We start from the raw sequence: 15,818 nt of genomic DNA, 5'->3' as shown, positions 1-15,818 counted from the left end.
TAGTATTGTTGTATTGCCACTAGAAAGTTTTCATACAAACATATTTTAGTATATGCACTATACATATAACCTAATGATAAAATCAAAATTATTGATACTCTTATTTTTCTTTGTTCCCTCCTTGCTCCATCTTTTAAGTTTCTAAGTATATGCACTATACATCGAAATCAATGATAAAAAACAAAATTATTTATAGACTTATTTTTCTTTCTCCTCCCTGCTCCATCTTTTAAGTTTCTAAATACCTTTTGATGGAGCAATGGGGTCCTATGGCCTAGTTGGCCATAGTCGCTCAATAGACCCGTGAAGGTGGGAACCTACCTATTGACATAGGGTTGGGCTTGAGTATATGAGGTGAAGTGATAATTATTTAGGCTAAAAAGGGTTAGGAAGGCATGGTGAAGAAGGGGGGAATTGAAGGTGGGCTCATGGTGAAGGAGAGGGGTACAACCGATCGACGACTAGTCGGTTGGAAAGCTCGTAATTCACTCCTATACGATGAACTGTGATCAGTGAGAGATGAGTTGGCCCTACAATCCTGTATTATTTGAATCTCATTCCTTTTTAGGGATGAGTATTATGAATGCCACGAGGAGTTGTTCTGAAACTTCTCAGTGTTCAATGTTGAGTTAACAAATCTAGTAATTGATCTACCTACCACCTCCTAGTATTTTTGGTAGAAATATTATTGCAAAAATCGCGCATAGGCGCTCGGCCACCGCCGCGAAGAAGGCCGGAATCGGCCTCCTCCGCGGCCGGCCGGCTAGGCGGTCTAGGCGGCCGCCTAGACGGCCGCCTAGACGGCTGAACCGGCGCTTTAATAATTTTTTTTTTTTTATTTTTGCGTTTTAAATTGCGAAAAGTTCGGGAAGGCATAACTTTTGACTCGGTTGTTCGTTTTGGACAATTTTTCTTTCAAATCGCGTATTTTTTCGAGATCTATCCACCGCAAACGGCCAAAGGCAGTTTGGTCCACTAATTTCTCAAAAAAATGCTTCTTTAGCTCTTAATTTTAGTTTTTTATGTATTTAGATGGTTTAAACAATCTTTTGAACAATTTTACAACCACTTTCGTAGATAGTTTCTAAGAAATAACTATGGAAACCTTATGTTTTATTACTAAATTTTAAAAATTTTTAATTTTTAATTTCATTTTTAATTAAAAAAATAAAAAATAAAAAAATCAGCGCCTAGGCGCCCCCTTGCCGCCTAGGGGGCGCCTAACGTTTTTTGCAACATTGGGTAGAAAACTGTAAATTTTTTATCTTATTATACTTTTTTAACGAGTGTGAATTGAGTTTGTATTCGTTGTGAGAACTTAACATATTGCAGTTTCGGAAGAATTGAAGTCGGGATTGAAAGTTATGCAAATGATGTATCTACAACACTTGATGCCGCAAGTTTGGACACAATAGTTTAACTAGATGTGAATATTAAAAGTATCACATCGGAAGTAACTCAAACTACCCCAATAAAAGGATTACATCCTTCAAGTAGAATTTTGGACATTAATAGAGAAGTAGTTGTGGGAGTGGAGTTTAAGGATAGATTGGTAGAGGTAGATCTTCAATAATCATTCAATTAACTTCGCAAGATTAGAGCTCATCTTGAAGAAAGGGTTAGGTTATCTCTTGCTAGGAGTGAAAAAGAAGTTGGATAGCCTTGATCAAAAGAACCTCTGAACCTCATTTTCATTATGTAACAGTTGATATATATACATATGCATTAAGAAAACGGTAGAAATTATGGAAGCCAGAAATCAGGATAATAGCAACAAATTAAAACAATTATATTTACAACAACAATAATATAATATAATGTTTCAATATTATTTAATTACTCGACGACATTATGTAAAATTTATAATTTATATAATTAATGATTATATTTTATAAATAGCCCATCCGTCCATCTAATGTATTGGGCCCTTCTATTTCACTAGTTAGTAACTAAATAACCATAAATAACCAAAACAAGAAGGGAGATATAAAAATTCCGCTGCCAGGAATCGAACACGGATTCAACAATGATTTTGAATTTAGCCAGTGTTACAGTGGAGCCAATTGTGTTTGTTAATCCGATTTTATTTATTATAGCCAGTGTCAGACAAGCTCATTTCATCTCAATATATTTCTCCCTCTGAAACCTTTCTAGATCTCTCTTCTCATAGCTCTTCCGCCTTCTCTACCACGTAAATCTTTCCACCATTCCTTCTTGCCTTCTCTTCACTATTGCCATATTTTCATTTTTTTTTCTTATTGGAGCTATTCTCGCCATTCTGCCGCCGCCGTGCCACCAGCTGCCGCCGTCGCATCTCAACATACTTCTTTCAGGTATCAAAGCCCTTCCCCACTCTTTGTTATGTTGCAAATTGTAATTTATGACCTCCAATTAAACTTAGTTGAATACCAAACAATTGAATCGTAACTAAGTGATTTGAAATTTTTAGTAGTCGGATTACTGGTTTCAAAACAATTGAAAATGGTAACTAAGTAATTTGAAATTTCTAGCATTCAGATTACTCATTCCTTGTAGTAGATTACAATAAACCCTATACAAGCCTTAATTTATTGCCACTTCTCCAGTCATCTTCTTAACTTTTTCATTTTTAGTTATTGTGTTTGTTCTGCAGACCAAGGTTATATGGTAAGCCTATATGTTCTTTTGTTTTGATTGACTAAACCATTCAAGTTATGCATAATATATTTTTACTATCGATCCTCACCTCAAAAGAGATTGTTTGTTTAACATTTGACAAAACCAAGTAAAGAGATGAATCTGACCTTTCTCTGTTGTATGCTAGACTTATGATGCTATTGTTGGTGACGTAAAAATCCTAGCCCGCAGACTGATCAAAAGACATGGAGTTCACACGGTCATATATAGAGTCACGCTTGACAATGATAATTCTTGTGGAGTATGATAAATCTAAGAAAGCATGGATGTTTCTGAAGCCTTTCACTAGGAACACGTGGGTAGTAACTTCAGCCATCCTATTCTACACAATTTTCGCCATTTGGTTCTTGGAGCATCAGTCTAATGCAGAATTCAGAGGGCCCCAGAGCAATCAGCTTGAAACCTTTAACTTATTCTATGACTTCAAAATTTCTTCTTCTTCTTTTTATTTTTTTTTCCCTTTTGGTTATTAAAAATCATGGATATTGTTTTTATTTTATTCTTTCCTATTCTTTGCAGATCGTGTATACTAAAGTTTGCTTGCTATAGAGGTAAATTTTTATCCTAATTGCTGAAGTGATTATGCCAATGAGAAAAAAAGAATAGTTTTGTCTTTTCTCTGTTACTTGCATCAGTTGACATCATCTTAAATTCTATAGGTTGAGATGATCTAGGTATATTTTAATACATTACTATGTGTTAACACATTTTATACATTTGTCTTCTTATACATGTAAATTGTCTAATTAATTTATTTTGTTTGATGTGCAGGTATGCCAAGATTTAAAAGGTTCATAGGTAAGAGTCGACCAAGGTACAAAAGTTTGAATATATCAAACAAATTAATTTAGTTCCATTTGTTGACCGATGAATATGGTTGTAACAGGGACCTTAACTCCTCTAAAGGATGTAACGGGCATTCTAAGGCTACCCAATGCAAGTTTTTGTTAATGGTACTGAGTAGCACTTCTGCGAACAATGCAGCAGGTATATATGCGCTTATTCTTTATGCAATACATAGGCATTCATATCCTCTATCATGGCATGTGCAATATAATGAACTTTTATCATACAGGTTTCATATGGTGGCAGAATTTGATGACAAAAAGCACAGTTGCCACAAGCGCCTTGCATAGCACAATGAATGCAGACAGAAAGCCTCTGAACCTAACAAATTCATTGGGGTAACCAAGATTCTTCAGTCTTGTTCTAATCTTGTCTTTGTTTTAGCATATTTGTTATGATTTGATCTGCAATTGTTAATTCATTCATGTCGCAGGGGTTGTAGCAAGGTTCTTAGATATTGCTTTCCCAAAGGCTGCCAATGCTATTCAACTTTAATTTTCTACAGAACATTCTATACTTCTATACTTACTGTCACTTCTATTTGATGGTACATCACAATCTCAAGCAAATAATATATATTCTAAAATTGTTTGGTGTAGTGGCATGTGCATAAGAACTTTTTGGTATCAATTTAAAAAATTCTTTGAAGCTTTTTGGTATAGAACTTTTGTTTTGATCCTCAAAAATGCTGAGGCATTGTGTATATTATGTTAGGGAGCAAACTTCAGGGATCTGCCTGGTGTTAGTGTTGTAGACAATAAAGTGCAATGGGATCCAAATGTAGAGAGGGTGTACTTGAGCTCACTTTTCTTCCTTCAGCAATTCCCTTAGCTGTTATAATTGACTAAATTCATTCTTTAACTTACAGGTTCTTGATTATGCAATGTCATTTGTGGGTGGAACTTCCTCAAAGTATGCAGTAGTAGTTCACCACCACCATTTAGGTGCTAATACTTCTATGTTAATTTATATAGGCCAGGTATTTCATTTGTCTTAAAAGAAAGCCTGTTTTCAATAATTATTTGAAAAAATTGAGTTGATATTATTTGTTGGTTGTACAGGAAGACTAGCAAATATTGCTCAACAAAAGATTGTGAAATAAAGTGTTATATAAGTTGTTCAAATGAAGAAAGGGAAATTGAAGAAATTAGCACCGCTCTGCTGCTCTCCAAGTCCCTGAGTTGTCTGAGTCTCCGAAGATTCAAAATATCACAAGAAAAAGTTTAATTCTCACACCAGAAATCCCTCGTGCAAGATATCATTAAAAGTTCTGGGTTACCACAAACTGCACAACATGAAGAAAATGAGACCCACCCTCACTTGATCGAGTTCAAGCAGAATATTTCTGTATCATCAACAATATTCTTTTTCTTTGCATATAATTTATCATTACCATCGACATTATGTATTTTTTTTTTATATTTATTTATATTATGAATGACAAGTATTTGTTACAGTTGATTTTTTCTTAAATTGGATGTGTATATATAGTTTGTTTGTGGTTGTAATGCAAATTTGAATCTAGAGATTTGCAAGAAAAAATATATATAATTGATTGAGGATCATAAAAATACAAAATAAATAATTTAAAGAGGATCAAAAAATAAAATATAAAAAAACAATAAAATTTTAGTGGTTTTTTGAAAATATCACAATTATTATATAATAAAAATATTTTAAAAATAAAAATATAATTTAGCAGCGGTTTGTTTAAAATAATAAATTAAATTAAACATTTGCTGACAGATCAAAATCGTCTCTAAAACTTAAACAAAAATATCCAATTTTAGAGGCGGTTCAAAACCGCCGCTAAATGATTCGCGACACACTATTTAGACACAGTTGAACAACCGCCGCTAAATACAATAGTGCCGGTTTGTAACCGCCGCTAAACGTAAAAAAAAAAAAAACCGTCACTAAATGTCATATTTGGTGTAGTGTAGACTTTTATACAGTCTTGCAAAGTTTTAAAAAGTTTTGAATGACTCAATAAAAGTCAATAAAAGTTTATTAAAATCTATTATTTTAAAAGTCTTTAAAACTCTACAAAAGCCATGATTGAATACAAACTCCCTTAGGGGTGGAGAGTTTTGATTCTTTGACCTAAAAATGGAGTTTTTACCCATTTTGGTCCCTTGACTATGACTCATTTCAATTTTGCATTCCGACTTTTAATTGCACCCAATGTGGTCCCTTGACTTTAAAAAATTACCCCAATTTGGTCCTCCGTTACCTTAAGTGCCTAATTAAAAGCTATTAAATCCTTCACCCATATATAAAGAGGAGTTGGGCAGTAGAGTTTTACACACAGAAAAATAGAACAAGAAAGTTCTTCTTTTAGCTTCAAAACCTCTCTGCTTCTACTCTTTCTTTATCTATACTGTGTTCATAACCGTGTCTTGCTCGCCGGATTCCTTGTTTGAGTGCTCAAACATTGAATCACTAGCAAGTTTTATCCTGGGAAGCCTAGGCCACAACGCTCCTAGCATCTTTGGGAGGTGGCAAATAAGGTTTTAAGGAAAGAGTGCTCACTTGACTCTTGCAAAAACCCAACACCAAACACTAGCCAAATTTCTTCATCTTTTCTTCCCTTCTTTCCAGAAAATAATAGTCAATTTTATTTGATTATTATTTGTTATCCTACCAACGGTTCCTACATTATATTTTATTATTATAGCTCAATCTCTATCTCGATATATATATATATATATATATATATATATATATATATATAAAAGCATAATGAAGTATGAAAAAAAAGTTTATTGTGTTCAAATTTATTGGTAAAGTTTTATATATTAAAGCATAATGAAGTATGGAAAAAAGTTTATTGTGTTTCAAATTTATTGGTTAAGTTTTATATTTAATATAATTTGTGTATATATTCATTTAAACCTCAATTATAATTAATTTGACTCCACATATATAAAGAGGAGAAATCTATATCTATTTGGGGTAAGAAATCTATATCTATACTATATATAAAAAGAAAATCCAACTTTAACTTCACGCTCAATTCCTAAAAAATCTCACTTTCTAATAAAATATATTGTTTACTACTTTTCTATTAGTACTATAATTCTAGGTTAAAATTACCATTCTAATATTATAAAATTGTGTAATACAATTTCTAATAGAATATATTGTTTCATACTTTCATATTCGTACTATAATTCTACATTAAAATTCATATTTGATTCCACATCAAAAATGTTTGAAAAGAGGAGTTCTTGAACTCCTCTATATAAGTGGCGCAATGCTCCTCTTCCAAACATAATTGCTTGCCCGTCAATGTGGCCGGACAAGTATTGAGAAGTCAAAATGCTCTTATTTAAGAAGCCTTAGCTTAAAGGCTTCTTATTTTAGTTTTTTTTTTTTTTTTTTTTTTTCAGAAAATATTTTTCTTTTTAATGTTTGCCTGCATAGTAGAAAATTGTCTAAAAGAAAATTTATATTATTATTATTATTATTATTATTATTATTATTATTATTATTATTATTATTATTATTATTATGTAATAATGTAATAATAAAATAAAATTTATACTTAGTATATATAAAAACAAAATTCTGAACTTTAACTTCCCACCCAATTCCTAAAAAATCTAGCTTTTAATAAAATATATTATTTTCTACTTCCTATTCGTACTTTAATTCTAGGTTAAAATTTCTATTCTAATATTATAAATAGTGTAATACAATTCGTAATAGAATATATTGTTTCATATACTTTCCAATTCGTACTATAATTCTACATTAAAATTCTTATTCGTAATAAAATAGAACAATCTATATCTATATATAATATATATAATTAAAAGTAAAATCCTCCTTCTAGCATTTTCCCGGCCAAACTCATTATATTGGTCAAATTATTTAATTATGGTAAATTATGGAATAATTACTGATGGTAATAGAAATCATAGAAAAATATAAAATACACGAACATTTAATTATGATTATATTATTATTGTGTCTCACGGAGTAGAATACAAGAATATTTAATTATGGTTATATTCTTCCAAAAGTTGAACCCCAACCCTAAGGGCCATAATTATGGTTATATTATTATTGTGCCTCACGGTCATTATATACTAACAGAACTTAACAAAAAATAATAATAATAATAATAATAATAATAATAATAATAATAATAATAATATATGTGGTAATAATAATATCTAAAAGTAATCAAGTGTTAATAATAATAATAAGAAGAATATTAACGTAAGAATTATAACATAGAATAAAACGTAATAATTTATATATATATATATATATATATATATATATATATATATATATATATATATACTTATATAAATCTAAGTCTATATAAGTCTATATCGTTCAAGTATAATTAAAACCCTATATAATAATAATGTAATACTCCGTAATAAAATAAAATTACAATAATAATAATAATAATAATAATAATAATAATAATAATAATAATAATAATAATAATCCAAACAAAACTACATACAAAATAAAATTTAAAAAAAAAAAAAAAAAAAAAAAAAAAAAAAAAAAAAACAGACAAAGGACTCCCCTTTGTAAATGATTTGAGATTATTTTGATCCCACATCGAAAATGTTTGGAAAGATGAGCTCTTGAGGTCCTCTATATGAGAGGAGCAATTGCTCCTCTTACAAATATAATTGCTTGCCCATCAATGTGGGCAAGTAATGAGAATCCAAAATGCTCTTATTTGAGAAGCCTTAGCTTAATGACTTCTTATTTTAGTTTTTTTTTTTTTAATTAATTAGTTTATAGTTTATTAGTTTATTTATTATTAAGGGGTTTGGGAAAGATTAACCCAAAATATATATGTGTTGTTTTAGTTTTTAGCAGTTTGAATTAAATTGCTAAGTTATTAAATAATATTTTTTGTGTTTTGATTAAAGACAAAATGTTAAAATGGCGAATTTGTCAATAATCAAACAAGGTCATTATCTAATAATTATTATGGCATTTAACAAATTAATTGTATAGATATTAGAGTTCGTTTGGAAAGTAGAAAAATGATTTCTGGAAAATATTTTTCTTTTTAATTTTTGGTTGCAGAGCAGAAAATCGTCTAAAAGCAAATTTATATTATTATTATTATTATTATTATTATTATTATCATTATTATTATTATTGTGTAATAATAAAATAAAATTACAATAATAATAATAATATTAAGAGTAAATACCCAAAATGGTCCTTCGACTATAGCTAAATTCACAAATTGGTCATCGACTTTCAATTTCAACCAATTAAGTCCTTAACTTTGTAATTTTTACACAATTTGGTCCTCTGTTTATTTGACCGTTTGTTAACTGTGATTTTTGAGGATATATATGTAATTTCATGGTCCATCGTCGATTTTTTAAGGTTCTGGTTGCATTTTCAGACCGTACTGTTACATTTGAATCCACCCGGTCGCCTTTCTTCATCCTCACTTTGGATTCAATGTAGTTGAGTTCGTACCCGAGCGAAGAAGACAACGTGTTTCCGAACCAGTGCAACGTCATCCTGGAGGCCTCCACGTGCTCCGACGAGAGCTGAAGGTTCTTCTGGAGATCGTCGATCACGGTCAACAAACGGTTAAATAGATGGAGGACCAAATCGTGTCAAAATTATAAAGTTAAGGACTTAATTGGTTGAAATTGAAAGTCGAGGACCAATTTGTGAATTTAGCTATAGTCGAGGGACCATTTTATGTATTTACTCTAATATTAATAATTAATAATATAATAATAATTAAAACAAAACTATATACAAAATAAAAATAAAATTAAAAAAAAAAAAAAAAAAAAAGAAGAAGACAAAGGGGAACCACGGGCCCCCCTTCGTAGATCATTTTGATCACACGTCGAAAATGTTTGGAAAGTGGACCTTTTGAGCTCTTGTATATAAGAGGAGCAATGTTCCTCTTCAAAACATAATTGCTTGCCCATCAACGTGGGCAAGTATTGAGAAGTCAAAAAGCTCTTATTTAAAAAGTCTTTGCTTAATGACTTCTTATTTTAGATTATTTTTTCAGTAAATATTTTTCTTTTTAATGTTTGGCTGCACAAAAGAAAATTGTCTTAAAAAAATTTATTATTATTATTATTATTATTATTATTATTATTATTATTATTGTAATAATAGAATAAAATTACAATAACAATAATAATAATAATCAAAACAAAATTATATACAAAATAAAATTAAAATTAAAAAAAAAAAAAAGAAAAAAAAGAAAAGACAAAGAGTTGTAAATGATGTGGAATCATTTTGATCACACATCGAATATGTTTGGAAAAAGAAGCTCTTGAGCTCCTCTATATAAGATGAGCAATGCTTTTCTTCCAAACATAATTGTTTGCCCTTCAACTTGAACAAGTATTGAGAAGTCAAAAGACTCTTATTTAAGAAAGCCTTAGCTTAATGACTTCTTTTTTTTTTTTTTTAGAAAACATTTAATAAGAGCTTCCGACGTTGATGGGCAAACAATTATGTTTTGAATATGAGCATTGCTCCTCTTATATACAGGAGCTCAAAATGTCCTTTTTCCAAATATTTTCGATGTGGGATCAAAATGATCACACATCATTTACGAAGGGGGGCCCGTAGTTCCCCTTTGTCTTCTTTTTTTTTTTCTTTTAAATTTTAATTTTATTTTGTATATAGTTTTGTTTTGATTATTATTATATTATTAATAATTATTAATATTATTATTATTATTGTAATTTTATTTTATTATTACATTAGTACATAATAATAATAATAATAATAATAATAATAATAATATAATTTTTTTTAAGACAATTTTTTGCTGTGCAACCAAAAATTAAAAAGAAAAATATTTTCTAAAAATTATTTTTCTACTTTCCAAACGAACTTTAATATCTATACAATTAATTTGTTAAATGCCATAATAATTATTAGATAATGGCCTTTGATGGATATATTGGAAATGCCTTGGCCCAATAACAGGGACGGGGGGTCTATGAGCCCATCGCTCAGGACCCAAGAATATAATTTGAGCGGCCTAAGAAGGGTCCAGGACTTAGACCCCGCCTCCGGGCCCGGAGTGATGGGCCTTGACTTGGTCTCGTGGCCCACCATGTGAACCTTGATTTAGTCTTATGGCCTACCATATGTCTAGCTATATTGGTTGGGTTTATTTTTTGTTAGATATAAAATAAATATAGTTCTTACATACAAAAATCTTTTTCAAATGAATAAGTTTTTTATGGAGATTTTCGACAAATATCGCCTGTTATTTTATTTACAAGTTTCATTTAAATAAGTTAGTTATATAATTAAAGTAGTTATTTCAAATTCAAATTCCATTCAAAAAAAATCAAATTCAAATAATAATACAAGTAACAATAAACTTTAAAATCAACATAATAATGCATAATTAAACTTTTATAAATATTAAATATTACATTGTATAGTTATACTTACATTTTTAATCAAACTAATTCTGAGCTCAAGAACTCAAGTACGTTTTTTTGTTTCTACAATCATTACATTCTTCGTTTTTTTTTTGTTTCCACAATCATTACATTCTTTGCTAATTCAGAGGATGTCAAAAATTTAATTGGTAAATTAATAGTAGTTCGTGCATCACACGGGACAATTACTAGTTCACAACAAACATTAAATCAATTTAATAATATGTTGGATTTCAGCGCTGCACTATGCTCACTTCCCAAGGTGTCATCCATCCCGGGATTGTCGAAAGTCAAGTACGCTTAACCACAGAGTTCTATGGTACCTAATTGCCATATCCTACTCAAAACTAATTGGTGATAAGTAGGTGGACATTAACCATTTAACCACATCTCATGATAAGTCATAGCGGGCCACGTCTCTAATCGAGCAGGGACTGAACTCGGCCAACCCGGCCGATGCCCAACGTAATAAATACCATATTTGTTTATAAATGTTTAGATAACCAACGATTAGTATTGTTGTATTGCCACTAGAAAGTTTTTGATCATACAAACATATTTTAGTATATGCATTATACATATAACCCAATGATAAAAACAAAATTATTGATATGTATTTTTCATTGTTCCCCCCTTGCTCCATCTTTTAAGTTTCTAAGTATATGCACTATACATCGAAATCAATGATAAAAACAAAATTATTTATAGACTTATTTTTCTTTCTCCTCCCCTGCTCCATCTTTTAAGTTTCTAAATACCATTTGATGGAGCCATGGGGTCCTATGGCCTAGTTGGCCATAGTCGCTCAATAGATCCGTGAAGGTGGGAACCTAATGACATAGGGTTGGGCTTGAGTATATGAGGTGAAGTGATAATTATTTAGGCTAAAAAGGGTTAGGAAGGCATGGTGAAGGGGGAAGGTGGGCTCATGGTGAAGGAGAGGGGTACAACCGATCGAGGCCTAGTCGGTTGGAAAGCCCGTAATTCACTCCTATACGATGAGCTGTGGTCAACGAGAGATGAATTGGCCCTGCAATCCTGCATGATTTGAATCTCATTCCTTTTTAGGGATGAGTTTTATGAATGCCACGAGGAGTTGTTCTGAAACTTCTCAGTGTTCAATGTTGAGTTAACAAATCTAGTAATTGATCTACTTACCACCTCCTAGTATTTTTGGTAGAAAGTTGTAAATTTTTTTTTATCTTATTATACTTTTTTAACGAGTGTGAATTGAGTTTGTATTCGTTGTGAGAACTTAACATATTGTAGTTTCGGAAGAATTGAAGTCGTCGGGATTGAAAGTTATGGAAATGATGTATCTACAACACTTGATGCCGCAAGTTTGGACACAATAGTTTAACTAGATGTGAATATTAAAAGTATCACATCGGAGGTAACTCAAACTACCCCAATAAAAGGATTACATCCTTCAAGTAGAATTTTGGACATTAATAGAAAAGTAGTTGCGGGAGTGGAATTTAAGGATATATTGGTAGATGTAGATCTTCAATAATCATTCAATTAACTTCGCAAGATTAGAGCTCATCTTGAAGAAAGGGTTAGGTTATCTCTTGCTAGGAGTGAAAAAAGAAGCTGGATAGCCTTGATCAAAAGAACCTCAGAACCTCAATTTCATTATGTAACAGTTGATATATATACATATGCATTAAGAGAAAACGGTAGAAATTATGGAAGCGAGAAACCAAGATAATAGCAACAAATTAAAACAATTATATTTACAACAACAATAATATAATATAATATTTCAATATTATTTAATTACTCGACGACATTATGTAAAATTTATAATTTATATAATTAATGATTATATTTTATAAATAGCCCATCCGTCCATCTAATGTATTGGGTCCTTCTATTTCACTTGTCAGTAACTAAATAACCAAAACAAGAAGGGAGATATAAAAATTCCGCTGCCAGGATTCGAACCCGGATTCAATAATGATTTTTGAATTTAGCCAGTGATACAGCGGAGCCAATTGTGTTTGTTAATCCCATTTAATTTATATTACTAGTAGTCTACACATAAGGAAATCAAAAAATTAAGATCAGAAATCCGCAAGCAAGGTTCGAGCCGGATTCTATAATCTAATAATCTAATATAAAAACATAATATGTGTGAATGAAAGTTATACCCCTCAATTATATCCGTTTTCTCCGTTAAGTTTTTTATAAATTGTGCTATAAAAATTGTACATTAAAATATTTTGGACAAACATACCCCTACCGTTATAACTTCCGTTATCTTTTCCACTATTGTTACCATGCATGGGAATAAGGGTCAAATAGGTCATCGAACTGCACACAATAATGCAATTAGGCCACTGAACTTAAAAAAACAACAATTGGGTCCCTAAACTAACCATTTTCATGCAATTAAACCAATTTACAGGTTTTACAAGTTAGTAACAAGTCATCCAAATTTTAAAATATTATATATTTTTAAATTATTATTTAAAAAAATAATTTAAAAAAAAAAACAGTTTAATCGGAGACGAGTTCCTTCGTCTCCGGCCATAGAGCCGAAGAAAGATTCTTCGTCTCCATGGCCGGAGACGAAGAAACTCTTCGTCCCCGGCTAGAGACGAAGAGAACCAAAGACGAAGAGACTCTCCGTCTCCGGCCATGGAGACGAAGAGTTTCTTCGTCTCCGGCCATGGAAACGAAGAGTTTCATGCATTATAGAATTTCTTTCAATATGAATTGCACTTTGCAGCCTGTTGTGTTTCTACTTATGCTATGTGGTTCTTAATTGTTAACAGAATTTGGACATATCCAATGTGTCTGTGTTGTACAATGTTGATGAGCCAACTGCACGGAGCCTTAATGGATGCAGGGTTGCTGATAAAATTCTCAAGCTTGTTCCAAATGTTGAGGTAATTTTCTATAAATATGAATGTTGAACCTGAAATGGGAAATAAAACAATGAGTAATTTTTTAAAAAATGTCCATAGAACTAATCTCGAACTTCTGAACTCTAGAATTTCAGAACAACTCTACAATGTGTGAAGTTTTGGGCTCATAAACGTGGCATTTATTCAAATGTGAGTCTTTTTCATATTATCTTTTCCCCTGCTTTTATTTTGAGTATTGACATCATTCCTTTTGCCATTTTCTGTCTCTCGTTTTCTTAATACAAATTTACTTTTCTTGTTGGGTCTTGGGTGTTGGGTGCTTATGGTCATTCAGATGATTGGATTTCTTGGAGGTATAAATTGGGCTCTTCTTGTTGCTCGAGTGTGTCAACTGTATCCCAATGCATCTCCTAGTATGCTCGTTTCTCGGTTCTACCGGGTTTATACTCTGTGGAGATGGTCAAATCCCTTGATGCTTTGTGAAATAGAGGATTTTGAGCTTGGATTTTCAGTATGGGATCCTCGTAAAAACCATTGGGACAGAATACATCAGATAGCAATCATAACACCAGCGTATCCATGCATGAATTCTAGCTACAATGTCTCAGCAAGTACACTTCGGATTCTGACCGAGCAGTTTCCGGCCGAGCGGAGAAACATTTTTTTTTTAAATTTTAATTTATTATTTTTAAATAATAATTTTTTAAAAAATATTTTAAATTTTTTGGGTGACCTGTTAGTAACCTACAAAACCTGTAAATTAGACTAATTGAAAGAAATTTGTTAGTTTAGTGGCCTAATTGTTGTTTTTTAAGGTTCAATGGCCTAATTGCATTATTGAGTGCAGTTCAATGGCCTATTTGACCCTTATTCCTATATTTGAGTTATATGTTAATTATTACCTAAAATATAAATATCAAATTTATAAAAATGATTTATTTACATTATTATTATTTAGAATAATTTAAATATCTAAAATCTAAATAAATTTAAAATTTTAATATAATGTATTAATATTGGGCACCTATTTTTTGCGCATCGCGCATACAAAATACTAGTTTATGAATAAACCTGTATTAAAGCAAAGGCAATTAGTATTTTGCAGAAAATTATGTTGTGGACCCGGGTCCACCTATCTTGGCGTCGTTTTGCTTCAAAATGACGTCGAGAATTAAAAAAAAAAATACTTCATTCATTGTCGTTATCTTGCTATTTGTATTCAGAATTCGTTCCTCTACAGTGACACTTTTTGAACTCTATATTCACAATTTTAGAACTCTATATTCACAATTTTAGAATTGAATATTCACAATTTTAGATCTCAATATACAAATTTACAGAACTCAATATTCACAATTGCAGAATTCTATATTTACAATTACAGAACTAGCACAATTTTTGAATTTATATTCACAATTTTTGAATTTATATTCACAATTTTTGAATTCTATATTCACGATTTTTGAATTCTATATTTACAAAAATAAATAAATAAATAAATCATTGACTAAAGAAAGCTGCGTCGTTTTGGACCTGGGTCCACCTTGCAAGGTAGACCCAGGTCCATAGCATAACAATTGGTGTTTTGCGGTCTCCTTTCAATTTTATATATCAATAACTAAATTACCAAAATAAGGTAAAAATAAACTTCTGCTGCCAGGATTTGAACCAGGATTCAAATGCATTCCACTCTTCTCCTTTAACTCCAAGGAAGAAATTCATTATCTAGTTCAGCGAGATACAGATAGTGAATCACAAGTGCTACCCAAGCACTTCCCGAGTGTCTCGCACAAAGTTACAGTCAATCACGGACATATCACACAAAACTATACTCTTACACCAACTAAGTGTCTCGCACAAAGCTACACTCACTAGGGTTTTCACAAGCTCCTTGCTACTCTTCCCCTTTTTACACTCAGTAGAGATATGTTTTTACAAGAAAATAATTTTCTCTCTCTCAGACTTGAATTCTAACTTGTATAGCTCA

The 15,818-nt window shown here is 31.1% G+C and overlaps 1 protein-coding gene across 10 annotated transcripts; it reads left to right on the top strand.

Moving 5' to 3' along the window:
• Window positions 1-2,112: 2,112 nt before the first annotated feature.
• LOC109162996 lies at window positions 2,113-4,955 on the top strand. Of its 10 annotated transcripts, none has more exons than XR_002051186.1 (8): window positions 2,113-2,333; window positions 2,804-2,971; window positions 3,196-3,227; window positions 3,448-3,490; window positions 3,563-3,663; window positions 3,752-3,860; window positions 4,391-4,501; window positions 4,584-4,955. XR_002051186.1 is itself a non-coding variant. In XM_019311707.1 (8 exons), exons 2-7 carry the CDS (start codon window positions 2,862-2,864, stop codon window positions 4,443-4,445), a joined length of 450 nt encoding a protein of 149 aa, XP_019167252.1. In that variant the 5' UTR covers window positions 2,113-2,333; window positions 2,804-2,861; the 3' UTR covers window positions 4,446-4,466; window positions 4,584-4,955. The 10 variants fall into 10 exon arrangements, 7 of the variants coding, with proteins under 7 accessions (XP_019167252.1, XP_019167251.1, XP_019167250.1 ...); XM_019311707.1 differs by having other exon boundaries at window positions 4,391-4,466; XM_019311706.1 differs by lacking the exon at window positions 4,584-4,955 and adding an exon at window positions 3,956-4,069 and having other exon boundaries at window positions 4,391-4,474.
• Window positions 4,956-15,818: the final 10,863 nt, after the last annotated feature.

This window comes from Ipomoea nil, unplaced genomic scaffold, assembly GCF_001879475.1.
Source record: "Ipomoea nil cultivar Tokyo-kokei standard unplaced genomic scaffold, Asagao_1.1 scaffold2975, whole genome shotgun sequence".
NCBI lineage: Eukaryota > Viridiplantae > Streptophyta > Magnoliopsida > Solanales > Convolvulaceae > Ipomoea > Ipomoea nil.
Note: the sequence above shows the minus strand (reverse complement) of the source record. Positions and strands in the feature narration are given on the sequence as shown.